The sequence below is a fragment of the Microcaecilia unicolor genome, chromosome 10 (assembly GCF_901765095.1).
Source record: "Microcaecilia unicolor chromosome 10, aMicUni1.1, whole genome shotgun sequence".
Taxonomy (NCBI): Eukaryota; Metazoa; Chordata; class Amphibia; order Gymnophiona; family Siphonopidae; genus Microcaecilia; species Microcaecilia unicolor.
In genome coordinates this window covers 159646744-159667011 of record NC_044040.1, presented here as the reverse complement: position 1 = coordinate 159667011, position 20268 = coordinate 159646744, and the positions used below count along the sequence as shown (strand labels likewise).

At 40.8% G+C, this 20268-nt stretch overlaps 1 protein-coding gene across 1 annotated transcript in view; it reads right to left on the bottom strand.

The window, feature by feature from the left end:
- CLSTN2 (calsyntenin 2) overlaps nt 1-20268 on the bottom strand; it is a 1123462-nt gene that overhangs the window by 424016 nt on the left and 679178 nt on the right. The window contains exons 4-5 of the mRNA XM_030216144.1: nt 17376-17571; nt 3197-3405 (exon numbers count right to left, since the gene is read on the bottom strand). Of these exons, the coding sequence (XP_030072004.1) occupies nt 3197-3405; nt 17376-17571 (405 nt within the window). The remainder of the gene's footprint in view (nt 1-3196; nt 3406-17375; nt 17572-20268) is intronic.

The window sequence follows — 20268 nt, the reverse complement described above, 5'->3', positions numbered from 1 at the left end:
CAGAAACTAATGAGGTTATTCAAAGTTGATAAATCGCAAAAGACTTGTGGAAAAGATGTTTAATGTGAGCAAGTGCAAAGTGACGCATGTGGGAAAGAGGAAACCGAACTATAGCCATGTAGTGCAAGGTTTCATATTAATTGTCACCAACCAGGAAAGGGATCTAGATGTCATCGTTGATGACACGTTGAAACCCACTGATCAGTGTGCGGAGGTGGATAAGAAAGCAAATAGAATGCTAGGTATTATTAAGAAAGAAATATAAAACAAAAATGAGGACATTATAATGCCTTTGTATCACTCCATGATGTGACCACACCTCCAATATTGTGTGCAGTTCTGGTCACCGCATCTCAAAAAAGATATAGTGGAATTAGGAAAGGTACAGAGAAGGGCGATGAAAATGATAAAGGGGATGGGACGATTTCCCTATGGGGAAAGGCTAAAGTGGCAAGGGTTCTTCAGCTTAGAAAAAAAGACAGCTAAGGGGAGATATGATAGAGGTCTATAAAATAATGAGTGGAGTGGAATGGATGTGAATCGTTTGTTTACTCTTTCTAAAAATACTAGGACTAGGGGCATGCGATGAAGCTACAAAGTAGTAAATTTAATATGAATCAGAGAAAATATTTCTTCAACTCAATGTGTAATTAAACTCTGGAATTCGTTGCTAGAGAATACAGTAAAAGCAGTTAGCTTAGTGGGGTTTAAAAAGAAAAATCCGTAAGCCATTATAAAATGACTTGGGGAAAATCCACTGCTTATTTCTAGGATAAGCAGCATAAAATGAAGTGTACTGTTTTGGGATCTTACCAAGTACTCATGACCTGGATTGGCCACTGTTGGAAACAGGATGCTGGGCTTGATGGACAGTCGGTCTGTCCCAGTATGGAAATACTTAAACTGAAGGCAGTATTTATTTTAATTTATTTATTTTATTGCATTTGTATCCCACATTTTCCCACCAATTTGCAGGCTCAATGTGGCTTACATAGTTTGTTATGGCATAGTCATTACATGATATCAGATACACTTAGTATTGTATAGAGATTAAGTAAGGGAAGATAGTGGAGGAGTGGCCTAGTGGTTAGGGTGGTGGACTTTGGTCCCGAGGAACTGAGTTCAATTCCCACTTCAGGCACAGGCAGCTCCTTGTGACTCTGGGCAAGTCACTTAACCCTCCATTGCCCCATGTAAGCCACATTGAGCCTGCCATGAGTGGGAAAGCGCGGGGTACAAATGTAACAAAAAATAAAAATAAAAGAGCGAAGGTGTTAGACAGGATAGTGTGGAAGGTGGACTTTAATAATTGGAAATATTGGTGTGGTAATGTTGTACAGGGTATGGGTTCTTTTAATATGCCTTGTTGAAGAGATGTGTCTTCAAAGATTTGCGGAAGTTAGTTATCTCATCAATAGCTTTAAGGGCTGTAGGCAGTGCATTCCACAGCTGGGTGCTCATGTAAGAGAAGGTGATGGCGTGTAACAGCTTGTATTTTAGTCCTTTACAGCTGGGGAAGTGCAGGTTGAGAAATTTGTGGGATGATCTTATGGCGTTACTGGGAGGGAGGTCCACAAGGTTTTGCATGTAGATTGGGGCGTCTGCATGGATGATTTTGTGTACAATCGTACAGATTTTCAACGCAATGCATTCCTTACGTGGGAGCCAGTGAAGTTTCTCTCTTAAGGGTTTTGCATTTTCGTATTTGTTTTTTCCAAATATGAGTCTGGCGGCAGTATTCTGAGCTGTTTGGAGTTTTTTGCAGCCAGCGTACAGTGCGTTGCAGTAGTCCAGATGACTTATTACCATTGCTTGTACTAAGGTACGGAATATGTATGGTGTGTACAATGATAGTATTCAATAACCTGCATGCATAACTGCCTGACATGTCCCCATCTTGTCCATGCCCCTCCCAAGTCCACACCCACTTGAAGTTGCGTGCTCTGGAATTTTGGCACACAATTTATAGAATAGTGGCTAATGGTAGTTACACTCATAACTGCTAATGGGTTCCAATTAGTGCCATTTAAGGCCAATAATTGTCTGTAAACACCAATTGTTGAATTTACATGCACATCTGACCTCATTCTATAACTTGTGTGTGCACATTTGAACAATAGCCAGAAATCTGAGCAGACAAGTTTATAGAATTCAGGGGTAATTGTATTGCAGTTTGGACAAATTCCTGGAGAAAAAGTCCATAAAAGTTACAAACCAGGAACACTTGAAAAAACCATCACATATACCTTGAAATGAGCTACAGAAATCTAATCTGCCTTTTGAGATCTGACCATTACTTGTGACATGGTCGGGTCACTGCTGGATACAGGATGGTGAGCTTAGAACTTGTTTTGATTCAGTATAGCTTTCCTTATGTTTTTAAGCACTGCTTTGACTTACAGAAATGTCTTTGAAAATTACCTTCAAATGCAAATGCAATTATACATGTATAAAGTGTAATTACTATGTTCTCTTTGGTTTCTATTTCAGCATTCCTGTAAATGCTGATGTTGTGATAAAAAAAAGTGTCTGGTATAGCCAACTTATCATCACTTACTTTATTTCAGGAAAAAAAACTATTAACACTTCACTGCTGCAAGTTAAAAGAACACCATGGTATGAAAGTGAAAATGACTGAGTGAAATCATCATACACCCATCTCAGTACTGTGGATAATATACATCTATGTTGGCCAACCTGAAATTCTCTCTGGTGCTTGTCACTCAAAGAATAGAATTTTCTTTTCCTAGTGTGGTAAATGAAAAGTTTGTCCTTGCAATGTTAGTAATCAAATATAAACTGACAGCTAAAGTAAAATAAATAACATGAAATAAAATAAAATAAAATAAAATATATACCGTGCCACCCACTTAAGAAAGACCTTAAAAAAGGAAAGTACACTTAGGCAAGACTTGGAAGAAAATATTACATAACAGGCTCTGCATGTGTTCAGCTCTAGAGCTTGTATATTTCAACATGTTACAGTTTCCACGGTTCACCGGGGGTCCTGTTTACTAAGGTATGTTAGTGTTTTTAGCGCACCTTCACTTAGCATGCGCACTAATCATGTAGGCGCCTATAGGAATATTGTAGGCACGTACATGGTTAACGCACCTATAACGCTGCTTAGTAAACAGGGCTCTGAAGTCTTTAACTATTCCCCCCCCCCCCCCAGTCATAATTTACAAGTACTCACCATTTCTATCAATGGCAAAAGGAACATCGGTTGTGACAATTTCATAGTTACAGATCTGGCTGTATTGGGGAGAGCAGTCTTCATCTATAGCTTCTACCTGCAGTATGCTGTCATAGATTTTTCCCTCCGTCACTGTGGCCTTGTATGCAGGTTCCTTGAACGCAGGTGCAAACTCATTCACATCATTGACCTGGATGTGCACCACTGCCCTAAAAAGAGATTTAGGAGAATATTTAGAGAGTAAAGAAAGCATAACTTCAAATAAGCTGAGAGCAATGTCATTTGCAAAGGATGGCACGGGCATTTTGAAGTCAGTCACAAAGGGGCTGATTAGGAGCAGAATATTCCATGTATCTGGCTGACCTTTGGCTAACACTGGCTCTCTACTTGCTGGAAAAGTCTACTGCGATGATCTCATTCTTGCTTGTCTGTCAATCATATAAAAAGGATGATCCTAATCCAGAGTGTTCAGAATTTAGTTACATTTTAAAATTTAGATGAAATGATGAAAGCAAGTGGTATTATTCACTGATATTTTGGGGCATACTGAAGAATTAAAACAAATTGATTTACATTCCAAAGGGTCCTTGGATACTACTACTAATAATTTCTTTAGCACTACTAAACATATGCAGTGCTGTACACATTATATGCAAGTACTTTCTTTAGAGGGCTCACAAACTAAAGTTGATGTTTTTTTTTAAATATACCTGGGGAAATGTAGGGTTAAATGACTAGCTCAAGGTCACAACGAGTTGCAGTGGGACTTAAACCCAGGTCACTAGGATCAAAGCCCGATAGCCATAAGCCACTCCTCCAGGATACTGTCCTGTTTTTCACAAGTAAGGAATTTGTATCTATAAGTAATTTGTGTTTAATTGATCAATTTATTCTTCATTTTCCTGATGTAAGAGGAGTCAAACATAAATGGGTATTTCTGTCATCATTTTCTTATCAAGCCATTAAGATTTGGAATAGTTTAGGACCTCTTATCAAGCCGTACTAGTGGCTCCTGGTGCGGTATTGCAATGCAAGAACCGCTATCGTGGCTTAATAAAAGGTGCTCTTACTGCTGTCACTGGGAACTCAATCTAATTATATGAGATTCTGTCAACCTTCAAAAGCTTATTTATCTCATCAACTTTTTGAACACAATCAGGCCCTTTTAGAAAAGGGTCGTCGTGCGGCAACCCGGAACTACCGCTGACCCAATGTGGCTACCAGCAGTACTCCTGCCTCAAACATGCATCATTTCTGGCACGCTTGATAATATTTTTGTAAATAATAGCGTGGTACTAACTCAACAGTAAACGGGCAGCACCACATGCTGCCCGGTTACCACAGGAGCCCTTACTGCCACCTCAAGGGGTGGCGGTAAGGGCTCCCCCTCCCTCGCATGGCCACACAGTAAATGCAATTTTACCGCATGGCCATGTCGATTTTCAACCTTTTTTACCCACTGTGGTAAAAAGGGTCTTGGCACGCTGCAACAAAGGCTGCTACTGCTACCACAGGACCCTTTTTACCACAGCTGGGTGAAAGGATCCCAATATATGATGGGGCCCTTTAACTAAGCTGCATTAGGTGCTAATGCATGCTTAATAAAGCATAAATGGCCTAACGGATGCGCTAATGCATTCTGTGTTAACGTGCACACATGGCAAAAACCATGTGCTATTTATGTTTTTGTATTTTTTGAGGGGCGTGTCAGGGGTGGAGAGTGGGTGTTCCTGCACTAACCAGTTAGCGCATATACATTACCACACGATAACTGGTTGGCGTACAGATACCACGGGAGCCCTTTCAGCCTACAAAATAGGTGGTGGTAAGTGCTTCCACAGTAATTTTTAAAAATGGCCGTGGGCTAATGGCTTGGATATAACAAAAGAGAGGGAACGAAGTACAAACTAAAGTCCAAACAACAAAAAAAAAAAAAACAGCACCACGGGCCTTTAAAAATGGAACACAGTTCTTTAATGAATGAGCCTTGACAAAAAGACCCGACACGGGCCGTGTTTCGGTGACTAGCACCTGCGTCAGGGGTCACAGTGATGACGTGGAAAACTTGGGGAATAACTCGAATATATTCCTCTACAATATATTATTCCTTACCCCACGTCTCATGTAGTAAAAGCTACAAAGCACCAAGGCACTTTCACTTTCTGTATCCATACAGAAAGTGAAAGTGCCTTGGTGCTTTGTAGCTTTTACTACATGAGACGTGGGGTAAGGAATAATATATTGTAGAGGAATATATTCGAGTTATTCCCCAAGTTTTCCACGTCATCACTGTGACCCCTGACGCAGGTGCTAGTCACCGAAACACGGCCCGTGTCGGGTCTTTTTGTCAAGGCTCATTCATTAAAGAACTGTGTTCCATTTTTAAAGGCCCGTGGTGCTGTTTTTTTTTTTTTTTGCGTGGGCTAATGGCAACATTAGCACATGATTTAATAACTGGAAAGCAAAACTCAATACACTGTGCTACATTTTTGCTTATATAGACCCTGAACAATCGCATCACCGGACCAACAAAAATGTTGATTACAGAATGAACCTCAACTGCCCAGAAGGAACTACAATGCCTCACCTCTTAATCACCACATTTTCTTCAAAATGAGGGCTTTCTAAGGATTCAAATCTGGTATATTCAACTTGTTACAAATGACCATACACCCGTTCTAAACAAAGCAGGTCTATCAAGCTTTTTTTGTTTGTTTGTTTTAAATGATGAGACAGTATAAACTTCCTTCCTTCTGAAGTGGAGCCAAACCTATTCCCTTGAGGCACATGTCACTCAAACTAAAGATGAGCAATCCAAAAGGCCTCTGGAGCACAACTGAAATTTAGTTTTCATCCCACTCTCGACTAACCACACTGGTCTTCTAAAGTGGTACTGGGATTTCAGAAAGGTTTTGGCAATGTGGAAGTTTGGGGTGATGGGGGGGGGGGGGGGGGCAGGGGAAATCTACATGAGTCTTAAACATAGAAATTAGCTGATTTCTTTTTTTTATTATTTTTATTTCCTGCAGGTGTAAGCAAGGACACATTCTTATGCCTGTGAAAGATATACTTTGAATAAAGCTCAGCTTGAAAACTGAAACAGAGAACTCGAATCTGACAAATAATAATGCTTCAGTTTAAAGGGGATTTTGGGGGTCTAGGCAGTCCTTTTACTAAGGTGCACTAAATGATAAGATGCCCATTATATTCCTATGTCATTTAGCATATGTTAAATGTGTTAGCACACCTTAGTAAAAGGACCTCTTAATATTGAAGATTCTGTTTTTCATAAGCAAAATAGTCAACAGATAAAAGATAGGCTTGACAAAAGCTATTATTCAACTTCTTTTCCTATGACTTCGATGTCTGAAAAATAAGCTATCTGAGAAAGACCTATATTTCCAGAAATAACACAAAATGTGAATTTCAGAAATAGAACAGAACTTAGGAAGTTTTGAACTGGCTTCCAAATTTGAGCTATACCACCACTATTGTACCTTTCTTTTCTGCAGCCTTCTGTTTATATTTGTAACTTAAACTTACTGTAGGCCACCAAAAAACACAATTAAGCTCCACTTCACTTTTCAAATGTACTAGTATCCTTTGCATGGAAAGTGAAACAAGAATGTCTAGAAGCTAGACAAGGATAACTGTGGATACGATGAGTGAAGAACTATAACAACATGGGCATTCGGCATTCACTCAGTCACCCCCTTCTATCCAAACACCACACCAGAAGCCAATTTCTTTAACGAATGTGGATTTATTTAGGCCGCAGCCAGGTCCGCAAAAATTTATTTACCGTAAACCTTCACATAAACAATCATTGGTAACATCATTGATAAACATCTCCCTCCGAGTACACAGCCCTTCTTGCTTATATTACTACAGGCTGTGCCGTCCAAGCACCCTGTTCCTCCTCAGTGCTGTCTGCTATAGCACGCTGTCCAATCAAATGCATCCCGTACAAGGATGCATTTACCACTTTAACCAAAGCTATTGGCCCCCTGGCCGTCCAAGCCAGGAGACTAGCCGTGTCCATCTTGTTCTGTAATCCTGCCCGCATGCAGGCATAACATTTATACTGCTCCCTCTGCTTGCTGAAATCCAAATGGCGCTGTGTTTCCCTTCACAGCCCTTCTTCACCCCGCCTCCTTACCCGCCCCTTTACCCATCACCCTTCAATCTCCTATCCTTCCTATCCACTCCCACTCCTCCCTCCCTCTCCCCCCCCCCACCCCAGATTCTTCCTGAGCCTTCAGCCCGGTTGTAATCGGCTCCCCTTTAAGGGTGAGCCTTTCCATTTCCTAGAGACAAGAAAAGCTCGACATCCAGTATCTCTTGCATTTTCTTCCATAGCTCCTGCCATAAAATCTAAATAGACAGTTCTAGAGCACAAAATTCAGTGTACCCACTACTCTGCTACAGTAACAACCACTATCAGTTGTCACTGTGCCAGCCTTCCATTTTCTCCATGGGGTCCAGAAGTGTGATGCTCCATAAAATAGAGGGATTGTGTTGCGCTGCTATATAAAGTTCCTCTATTTACCTTCCTCTAAAAGTACTTCCAATTTCTTTCTACATTTTGCAATTGAAGGGGCTCTTTTCCTAACATTCGTTAGAAATGGGCTTAGCTCATTCTAATGAAGGACTGTCCCCTTGGGCTAAGCACATTTTTAATGCTGTATAAAATACAGCTTATTTTTTCAGGTCCCAAGATAATTTTACCATTAGCACAGGGGAACTGAAAAATAATCAATGCAGGAGCATTTTCCACTTCCTATTTAGGAGGCACTAAGTGCTCCCACGTTAACTCTGTGTTAACCAGTTAGCCCGCGCCCATCGGAACGCTAGCTGGTTAACACAGACATGCTCATTCCTCACTCATGGCCTGTCCCTTTCTAAAAGATACTTTAAAAATTTCATTAACTTACACCTAGTTGCATGGAAAATACAAATTATCGTTAGGGCTTAACACCCTTCAGTAAAAGGTCTCATAATTTTGGCACCCCTGTTCTTGCTGGGAATACAACATCTCATAGCATAAGTATTGGTTGATCTGATTCCACAAGAATGTAACTGCCCCTGAAAAGGGCAATTTTGAGTGAATATCCAGAAAACTTGATTAGCTGTGGGATCCTTGGGACAGATTAGAGAAACCCAACTCTACACAGTGCATAGTTGACATATGGAATCACTTCCACAAGATATTTTGGAAAGAAGATAACACAAAAAGTTCACAAAGGGTTTAGAAAATGTATAGAAGATATATTTATTAGGTATCATTGATATAACAGGTATATCCTTGGCATACTTAATTTCTAATGCACAATTGCTAGAATGGGCATCACTCCAACTTCCCTGCTCCTTATAAACTTCATTGAAGAACCTGCTGCTTACCACTGTTGAGAAAACAGGATGTTGGGCCACACAGAATTTGAGTTTGACACAGTTTAGAATTTCTTATATTAGTATTTTTACCTACCATAATAAGAAGCAACATTATCAAATCACCATCTGGTCAATTCATTTTATCTCTGTTTATTATGCAGTTCTGCACAGTTGTCTGAATGTCCCCAAGGCACATATTCACACAACAAATGCAAGCTATGATCATCTCTTTAAAGTGGTTGCTCAGGGTGCAAATTATCGACATGGGCAACCAATAAAGATGGGTTATTCTACTGTTAACTCGGTTATTAGTAACTAGGTTTCAATGAATAAGATGGGACCTATGCTAAAATAGCACAAGTTAATGGTAAAAATAACATGTCTTAACAGTAGACCATATTGATATGCCCCTAAAGTTGCAAATGTATTTACCTTCTAATTATGTATATGGGAGGCAGTAGTTCTTTCTACTCCAATCCAATGACCACAAAACTATAAGAATATTCTCACTTCTAATGATCTGCAGAAGTAATACATTCATCACTTCAGATCATGATCTGAGACAACACTAGTCCCAGGCATCAACAGTTAAGGTTTCATTGATTAATGTGCATTAGCTGGTTAATATACATTAATGCATATTAACATACATTAGGTATTTCAAGCCCAGATATTCTCAATACATTCAATTTACTATGCACTTGACTCAAATTAACATACTTTTGTAAACAGAGCCCTTAGGCCTTTTTGTGAAAATGATCACTTGCTTAAGAGCACCTGAAGGGGCTGGAACAAGAATCCTTAAATATGGCAGATAAAAAAGTGTGCTTTGCCAGGAACAGGCTAGGGATGCAGCCACACTCTTTAACCACCATACTAAGCTTTATCTTTTGTAGCTTTCTGTTAGTGCACTCTGTAAAATAACATCAACCCGACAAGGGTTGGAACAATATTCAAATGCCACGATCAGCATTTTTTAAAAGTCAATGTTTGTTTTAAATGCAGACTGTGATGTTTAAATTGTCCACATACACTCAGCATGGTTTTCCACAGTGAACAGTGTTAGCTATGGGGTCTTTTTACTAAGCTGCAGTAAAATGTGGCCTGTGGTAGAGTGGGTGTGTGTTTTTGGAGTGCGCTGGGTCATTTTTTATCACGGATGGAAAAGAAGGCTTTTTTCAATGGGGGCAGTAAACGGCCATGTGCTAGAATTAAAGGTAATGTGCGGCTATTTACTACCTGAGCCCTTACCACCACCAACTGACCTAGCAGTAAGGGCTTACGTGATACATGTGCAGTACTCATGCAGAATGCGCCAATGTGGCCATGCTGCTGATTCTTGCAGGGAACACCTCCTGCGGTAGAAAATAGAAAAAATATTTTCTACTGTGGGAAACAGCGTGCACCAACTTCAATATTACTGCCAAATTGGTGCGCTACCCAGGTGGTAGTGTCGATTTGGTGTGCGCCACACATGCGAAAGCCCTACCACTGCTATAGGAACAACTCTGCAGTTTAAGTTAGGACAGTCTTTTTGCTGTCATAAAATTATCTGCATATGGCACTGGCTCCCAAACTTGTCCTGGGGGAACCCAGCCAGTCTGGTTTTAAGGATATCTGCAATGGATATTCATGAGATTGGTTATCGTGTAGTGCTTCCACTGCATGCAAATTTTCTCTCTTCCATATTCAGTGTAGATATCCAGAAAACGTGACTGGCTGGGGTTCCCCCAAGACAGGTTTGGGAACATATTTACAGTGCCTAAGTGCAAATTCTAATTATGTATGCAATTTCCATTATAGAATACTAGCATGAGTCCCGCATTTACATACTGTTACATCTGTGCTCACCTCGCCCTCTGGTGGCCAGAACCGGTGGCTGCTGTGGACCGTCACCCGTTCCAGATTTCAGGCTAGTCCGGTCCGGATCTTCTGGGCTGCCAGACTTGCTTGCTTGGATTGAACCTACACAGCACCCGTAGTTTCCTGGTGATGGTTGCAGCTGAGCTCCAGGTGTTGCTGGGCTTATTAGCCATTCTGAAACCTTGCTGCTTTGCCTTTGCATTGCGTCTAAGGCACTGGTATGTTGGTGCTTTTGCACTCCAGCCTGAGTTTGTTTCCTTGCTCTAGTTCTTGCCTGCAGTCTTGCCTGTTCTAGTTAGTCTATGTTTAGTTTAGGGTATTGCTTGTTTACTGTATTGCTGGTTTCCCAGTCTTGTTTATATGTCTTTGCCTAGTTCTGGGTTTATCTGTGTTTGTTCCCCGTTTCAGTGGCTGCTCGTAGCTTTCAGTCCTGTCCTTTAGCCTATCCTTTCCCTGCCTTGCTGTCCCTGTGCTGCCTAGCTGTTAGCCAGTCCTGCCCTGTCCAGTAAGTCCTGCCGGCCACCTGAAGCCTTGAGCTCAACTCTTGGTGGAAAGTGGCCAAGTGCAGGCGAAGCCTAACTGTTTGTCAGAGATCTGCCCTGTCTCTAGCATGGGGTGGTTTTGCCTGCCACAGCCGCTCCTCGGCAGTAGGCCAAGGGCTCACAAACCCAATGTCCAGCTTTGAAAATGTGACACATACCTATTTTTAGGCATGAGCACTAATGCCAGCTGAATGGCAATTTGCCGGTCACCATGTCAGAGGACTGACTTGTTTGTTGCATGTCAAAAAAAAGCAGTATCCCCTGAGAAAGCTTGTCTGGGTGAAACAGGTCCCCACTGGGAGGTTTGACTATTGGAAGCATAAATTAAGTGCTTCTCTTATACATGCTGTGTGACAGCAGTTGGCAAGCTAAAGAAACGTTTGTTAACAGTGACTGAACTCGATGTTTAATTACAATATTATATAAGATATTTTCATTGCCTTTAAAGGGTGAAACTGTTCAAGCAGAAGAAATCAAATTGAATTAAATAAGCAAGATTGAACTGAAAATGTTTGGGAGGTTTTTTTTAGCCGATGATTGGTCCTAGTCAGAGGGAGGCTTGGCTTTTGAAAAATCAAGTTGGTTATGCCCAGCTGATGGCAATTACCTTTGACTGCTGAGGGTTTTTTTTTACTCCTTTTTAAATTAATAAAAAAGTTCCTGAAAAAAAGTGTTTCCTGTTTGAAGAACAATTTTTCTTGTCACTTTATTTGTTATTTGGATGTGTAGGTTTTCCACGATTTTTGATTTTTACTTGTATAAATGCTCACATATAAATGTAGGCGGCTAGGCATGTCAATGCTAGTATTTCATAACATATGTGCGCATAAGTGCTAGACAAGCCCTTGACATACCAATGCCCCTCTCAGGTCCATGCACTCCTTGTAGTTGCACGCTATGGATTCTATGCACGCAATTTACAGAATTCCATCTAAGGGCATTTATGTACATACCTATTAATTAGTGCACCAATTAGCATCAATAATTGATTTTTAATGATAATTAACTAATTATCAAATTACATTATCCCCTTGATTTTATATAGTGTGCCTAGAGATCCATGCCAAAATTGGCAGATTCTATAACAATGCACGTAATTTAACAAGCTAATGAGCGCTGATAACAGCACTTAAGCAATAATGAGCACTAATTGGCACGGATTAGAATGGAGGTGCACAAATCGCTAAGTGTATTCGGTTATGATGTGCGCCAAACTTCTAATGCATGCAGGCAAAAAGGGGTGTGGTTAAGGGTGGGGAAATTGGCTTTTTGTGGGCATTCTGAAATTTATGCGCCTAGTTAAAGAATATGGCCCAGTGCACCTAAATCTATGTGCTGGGATTTAAGTCACATTTTCATTGGTGTAAATGGATATGTGCAGATTTAGGTGCTGAAATATCAATTAAGTGTATTCTATAATCAGCACCTAAACCTAGGCACCGATTATAGAATATGCTTAGTTGGCACTGATTTCAGAACTGATTTTTAAGGCGCCATATATAAAATCTTCCTCTATGCTTGTAACTGACACTATAACTTGTGCATGCAACTTTTCATGCCAAGCATGAAATTTGAGCATGGAATTTATAGAATTAGGGGGAAAGTGGCTAAATATCACCGACTACCTGTAGATTTGAGTGGAAGTCAATGCATCAGCCTCAATCTGCTCCGGCGGTATCCAGAAAGTGCCATGGTGGTAAGAATTTTCGGTGGCAATGCTGCTATAGTACTACTGAAAGTCCCTACATAGATCCCAGATAGGGCACTTATTTGGACAGCAGCTACTGTGTATATGGATAAAGGATTTTTCATATCTGGTTCTGTATATTCTTTCATTTAAGCTTGAGTCTGTGCTGCTGCTATTCAGCTTACAGTCTTGTGTTTATTTGTTATATTTGTATCCCACATTTTCTCTCCTATTTGCAGGCTCAATGTGGCTTACATAGTACCGTAAAGGCGTTCACCAATTCCGGTATGAACAAATACAGTAATGTTGTGGTAGAATAAGGTTCATGTGTACAGACACATTAGAGAATCATATAAAAATGTGTGGATGTATAAGCATGTGTAAGTATATGTCAGTGTTCTTCAAAGCTGTGGATCTTGTCTGTAGAACCTGTGTACTAGTCCTGGCCTGCTGCACAGTAGTTGCACAGAAACCTCCCTCCTGCTGCTGCTGCTCCATTTTTCACTCCTGAAATTGTGTTAGTAACAACTTTAAAAACTGTAGTAAATCTATGACAGCCTTAATAAAAACAAACTTTTGCTATCCATAAGTGTCTTCATGACTTCCAAGTGAACAGTTAGTTGTGAAAAATATTACTCAAAAGCTATACCGAACAAGTGGGTGAAAAAAATAAAGCATTTCTCTAATGCAGAATAAGTTATTCAAACTTCACATTTTCCTTATAAGGATACACGTCAACAAAGGTTGCAGGTGATAGCTTTTTAATAGACAACAACACAATTTTGATTCCTTTGAAAGTTCTGATTTTTTTTAGCACAAAGGTTATTTTCCATGTAGTACGCAAAAAATCCATACCAACGGGGAAATAAGAATGGAGCTGAGATTAGCACAGTCTTTTACGTCAGTGATTTTTGTGTATCTCGAGTGTATCACATCAGAAATAAAAACTGTACATAAAAGTAGCAAAAAAAAACCCCTGTTAAAATAGAACACAGATTTCTAATGCAGTGTCATAACATCAGCCTATAAGTTTATCAAAGAAAATGGAATTAACTATGAGGCCCTTTTTAAAAAAGTTTGTTATGCTGTTAACATGCAGTTTAGCACAAAGTAACAGCAAACGCACTAACCACTTTTTCGGCATTTTTTGGGTTACCGAGCGCTATGTCACAGTTTATGTTTAAATCTTTTTATTGGCAAGACTATCAATGAATACACATGTCCAAGATTGCCATCAGATAATAACGAAAAAGCTTATACATCAAATAGCTACCCAGCATCCTTTTGTCATCAATGGTTTCCTTTTTTAACACCCCCCCCCCAATAATAACCAAGCAACCAACTATCCAGTCTCACAACTACTGAATCAACGAGCAAACGTTATCATTAGTCCATTGTACCAATAAAACCCCCAATGCCTCCCTCCTTTGCCCGCCCTCCCTCCCTCCCTCTTTCTCTTCCGCCCTCCCCCCTCAAGGTTCTGGGCTTGGGATCTGGTGTCACTTCTTTAGGACAGTTGAAGGTGCTATTGTAGTCTCGACACTCCATTTCAATCTGTGCAGAATCCTCTGCCTGGTGTGGGGCTGAAGGGTGGTCCAGTAGCGCTCCCACACCCTGCGAAATGCGTTCCGCTCCTGCTCTAAATGAGCAGACTTAGCAAATCCACACAGTTCCAGGTGTAATAATTCTGTCATCTTTGTTCTCCACAGTTCTCTTGTGGGTGCCTGAGTCTCTCTCCAGCTGAGCAAAATCACTTTCTTTCCGGTCAACACTGCCCTTCTGAGAAAGACTATACATCCCACTGGGATCGGTTTTGCAATTGCATATATGTCAAATAATAACAACGGGGTGTCTCCCACTTTCCGCTTCCAGCATCGGCTACTCTCTGCCAAAATTTGCATCCAAAATGTTCTAATCTGTGCCATTTGCTCTCCACATTTAGGGCAATTCCCTGTTCTGAAACCCACCCTCCGTGCCCTGGCTGGCGCTATATAGGCCCGCGTAGCAAACTTATACTGCTGCTCCCATTACTGAATAAATGCTGACCTTTGTTTTGGGGCAGAACTAGGCAGGGCATTGACAGAGAGCAGGTGTAGGAAGTATACCTCAAAATTTGGCGCTTACTGCATGCTAAATAATGCACAGTTACCATGGGACTACTTACCACATCTTAAATAAGAGGTGCTAACCCCCTTATTCTATACCTTTACCCCCAGATTCTATATAATGCGTGGCAAGTTGTGTGTGTCAAATTTATGCACACATCTTAAGTTAGTAATGAGCCAATCAGCACTACTAGACTAACAATCAATTATCACAACTAATTGGCAATAATTGGAATTAACACAAGCTTCTTTTTAGACGTATTCTAAAAACAGGTGCTCATATAACTTCGAATGCGCATAGCTGAAAAGAGCGGTGTGACCATGGGAGGAGTGTGGGCATGTTTATTTATTTTTTATTTAGATTTTGCTCACACTTTTTTCAGTAGTAGCTCAAGGTGAGTTACATTCAGGGACACTGGATATTTCTCTGTCCCAGGAGGGCTCACAATCTAAATTTGTACCTGAGGAAATGGGGGGTTAAGTGATTTGCTCAATATCACAAGGAGCAGCAGTGGGATTTGAACCGGCCACCTCAGGATTGCAAGACCGGTGCTCTAACCACTAGGCCACTCCTCCATTTGTGCGTGTGCTTATAGAATTCAAGGGAATGCACCTACATTTAGGTGCGGGTATTTACACCACGTTTTCAGTGGCGTAAATGGCCGCACCAGCCTATGTGCTATTCTATAAACTGCATCTAACTTTAGGTGTGGTTTATAGAATAGCACTATGTGCTATTTTTAGACTCCTGAAGAAGGTGCTATGGCACCGAAACACGGCTGTGTTGAGTCAACCTGTTATAATAAATATTATACTTGTTTCAAATATACGTCTCCCCTATTGATTGGAAAGAGCCTATCTTCCCCCACTCTTATCTTTTTCTCTCCATTTAGGCGCTAAAGGCCATTTACAGAATCTGGCCTTTAGTGCCTAAATGTAAATGTCATTTGCACACTAAGGGCCGCTTTTACAAAGGCGTACTAGCGTTTTCAATGCACACTAAAAATAAGCATGTGCTAAACGTTAGAGATGCCCATATATTCCTATGAGTGTCTCTAGCTTTTAGCGTGGGCTAAAAATGCTATAACACCTTTGTAAAAGACCCCCTTAGATTATAGGCCAATGATCGAGTGGTATTCTACAAGTGTGCAAGTCACAGCGCATAAATGCAGGGGGCATGAACTTAAAAGAGGTACATGGGTAAGCAATAGGGGTCTTCCAAACTAAAGTGATACATTTAGGCATGCACATTTATGCCTGCTATTTATTGATAAGGCATAAATGGGCATATCTAAATATTACATGCAACTGCCTTACTTATGCTATAATGGAATCTGGACTCTTAGATTCTGTTATACAATTTGTGCTTAGGGTACTGCATGTTGGCACTTAAACTTTGGCACACTTTATAGAATTGCCCCCCCCCCCCCATGTGCCTCTGCACTATCTGTAAACTGAATATAGTGTGTTAATCCAAATGTTAATGCAAGACCTGCAATGAAAAATGGTGAGCATGCCCCCAATAGCTGCTGCATTAGATATGCAGATACCATGTATTAATTTTCTGTGGTAAGCTGTTACTATGCCCCCATATTCATGGAGGCAGGATAAATTGTCCTGTATACTTAATATGAGTATAATTTGTATTTAATTGCATTGTCTGTGTAAAAGATAGCACTGTGTATTAGGACTGCATTTCCTATTGGCTGTTAGCTCTGAGCTAGGACCAACCCTCCCTCTCTGCCCCTGCAGGCTGTGTGAGAGAGCCCAGTTTTTCCTTGCATGCCTTGGTAATCAGCAGCTATTCTAGGGGGCTAAGCCCTCCTTTTTTACTATAATTCCATCAAGATTTTTTTAGCATTTTCTCAAGTCATTCTCCTTTTATTTACCCTGAGCTTCTCCCCCTTATTCTCCTTTGAGTGTTACAGCTTTTCCTCTCAGCTGGGCTGAGTTTCTGGACATCTCATTGCCTCTAGGGTGGCTAGATACAGACTATGTGCAGAAGGCAACAATTCTCTTCTAAGCAACTGAAATGTAAGTTGTTTTTTCTTTGTTATGAGTGCTACAATAAAGAAGATTTGCTTAAGAACAGAGTCTGCTGGTAAAAATTCTACTTGGGAATGGTTTAAGCTGGCTGTTTTTTTTTTAAAGTTCAATCAATTTTATTGATTTTTCCACTATCCCCACTATTATTTAATATAGCTTTGGAACCTCTACTCTTAAGCTGGCTGTTTAAGCTACACTATACTTTGCCTAGAACAGTACAGCTATATTAACTGCAAAATCTAAAGTGCTTTAGTAAAAAGACCCCTACACTTGTTAACCTTTAATATTTGCTGTTCAACTGAAATGACATGCTATTTTGTGCATAGCTATGCTCCAACACATCAGAGCACTATGAATGGGAACATTACATTTTCCTTTTCATTATGTTCGCTCATTGTAATTTGTGATGAGAAATACTGGGTAATTTCTTTCTTGTGACTAATTTAAACAGCAGCAGCAACAAAAATCACTTCAAGCAATATTAGATATAAAAGTGAAAACTTCAATCAATACCCATGGCTTCCTTCTTTCTATTTATCACTTACTTATGAGATTTTTTCCAGTTGGTTCCACTAGGTCCTGCTCCACAGTCATACGCCTGGATGATAAATGTGTACTCTTTCTGCAATTCACAGTCAATTGAACGTTTTGCTTGAATACGACCTTCTCCAGATGTCTTGTTCAGAACCACAGCTTCAAAGGGCATTTCCTGGCCACGAATTTTGAAAGCACAAATCTCACCTGTAAGAAGAAAGCATGAGGAAATACATTTTTCTTAAAACAAAAAGCAAGCAAACCTGAAGTTCTGTTGCAGTGAAATTGTTGGTTTCAGTTTAAAGGTATATTTTTCAGCTTCAAATAAAAATGTCAGTACAATGAGAACTGAAATATATCAGAAAATCATCATTTTACTGTGGCTTTTCCATACTTTCTGCTAATCTAGTTCAATCAATATCAGTTCTACCTTTAGGGCTTTGTCATAGATATACTGAATTATAGTACAGTTATGAACATATGGACCATTCAATTGGGTTCGCTTTGAGCATGAAAACAATATTCTAGAAGACTTTTGGACATTTTTTTTCCAAACAGTTTACACATTTCCTAACCCACATTAGAGCTTTTCAACATGTCAAAATCAGCCTTCAAACTAATGTGCCTACAATCTGCATTATACTATGTATCAATTTTCTGTGTGCTAAACACACATTACTATGTGAGGATTTAGCTTTATGGAGCCGAAGCAGGAAGCTACCACAGGCTACAGTGTACCCTTGACAAGCAATTTACCTGCTCTTTAATGGCTGCTGCATGCTAAGAGAGTTTATGCGTTGGTATTTACTCCCATGGTAGACATCAGTACACAGCACATTATAATGAATGCCAAAGAACTGATCAGCAATCTCTCAGCAACGCAGGGCTGAGTGCTGATGTTTACTGCAAGGTCTGAAATTGGCATACAGCCTCCATGATCAGCATCAGTTCCATCTTTTTCCTTTGTCCCATTAAATGATGTCTCTTTGGCACCTTCTCAACTCCCAATATGACTGGCACCTTCCCCCCCCCTCCCCCCATAAAATTATTGCCCCAACATAGGGGGAGGGCTGGGTTGCCACTAAACAGCAGAGGGAAACTTCTTTGAATGGGAGGGTAGGGGGATGGGGTTAAAATTGGGGCCCATGCAGACTGCTGGCAACTTTTTTCTTTTAAACTGTCACCTTTTCTCTCAGAGCCTCAGCCAATCACCAGCCAAGCATGACAGGAAAGATAACATTTCACAATGAGCTATCTTTCAGGGTGTGAAAACTAACAACTTATAGCAGCAGCTTCAGAGAGCATTTTCCATCTCACAGATAGGCTGCAGAGAATACCTTCCCGCCCACCCTACCCCTCTACTCACCCACCCCTAGAGTGACATGTCTTATATAACCTCCCTATCAACCCACTCATTACTTTTACCTCACCCATTTCTATTTTTCTATCACCTTCTCCCACTACTCCAACCAGAGTTACACCTAATCACACTGACCACCCTTCAACATCTTCAGTCCTTCTGTGACTGTTCTCTTGTGCTTGACTGCTTAAATATTTTAAATTTAAATGCTTTACTTTTTGTCTATTAGATTGTAAGCTCTTTGAGCAGGGACTGTCTTTCTTCTGTGTTTGTACAGCGCTGCGTACACTTTGTAGCGCTCTAGAAATGTTAAATAGTAGTAGTAGTAGTATGAGCTGCAGATTACTGCTTCAATATTAATATGACAGTAATTTGCATGCTCATTGCTTATAGCATGTCACCTTATTTTCAGATCAGTAATTTTGTAGTACAGCCATGCACTGAGCCAGCTCTACTGTAAAGATTTCTACAGTGGCCCCTAGGAGGCGTGTTTTCAAAGCACTTAGACTTACATAGTTACATATTATGGGGCTCATTTTCAAAGCACTTACACTTACAAAGTTTCCATAGGGTTCTATGTAACTTTATAAGTCTAAGTGATTTGAAAACACTATGGAACTTTATAGGGTTCTATGTAACTTTATAAGTTTAATGCTTTGAAAATGAGCCCCTATTGGGCTCATTTTCGAAAGAGAAGGACGCCCATCTTTCGACACAAATTGGAAGATGGATGTCCTTCTCATAGGGTCGTCCAACTCGGTATAAACGAAAGCCGATTTTGGATGTCCCCAACTGCTATCCGTTGCAGGGACGGCCACCAAAATTCAAGGGGGCGTGTGGCGTAGCACAGGCAGGACTTGGGTGTGCCTAACACTTGGACGTCCTTGGCCCATAATCGAAAGAAACAAGGGCGTCCCTGACGAACACATGGACGGCTTTACTTGGTTGTGTTTTTGTTACGACCAAGGCACAAAAAGGTGCCCGAAATGACCAGATGACCAGCAGAGATAATCAGGATGACTTCCCCTTACTCCCCCAGTGGCCACTAACCCCCTCCTACCCTCAAAAAATATCTTTAAAAATATTTTTTACCAGCCTCTATGCCAGCCTCAGTTGTCATACTCAGGTCCATGACAGCAGTATGCAGGTCCCTGGAGCAGTTTTAGTGGGTACTGCAGTGCACTTCAGGCAGACGGACCCAGGCCCTTCCCCCCCTACCTGATACATTTGTAGAAGAAACAGTGAGCCCTCCAAAACCCACCAGAAACCCATTGTACCCACATCTAGGGCTATGGTAGTGGTGTACAGTTGTGGGTAATTGGTTTTATGGGGGGTTGGGGGGCTCAGCACACAAGGTAAGGGAGCTATGTACCTGGGAGCAATTTATGAAGTCCACTGCAGTGCCCCCTAGGGTGCCTGGCTCGTGTCCTGGCATGTCAGGGCGACCAGTGCACTACAAATACTGGCTCCTCCTATGACCAAATGGCTTGCATTTGGTCGTTTCTGACATGGGCGTCCTTGGTTTCCATTGTCGCCGAAAATCA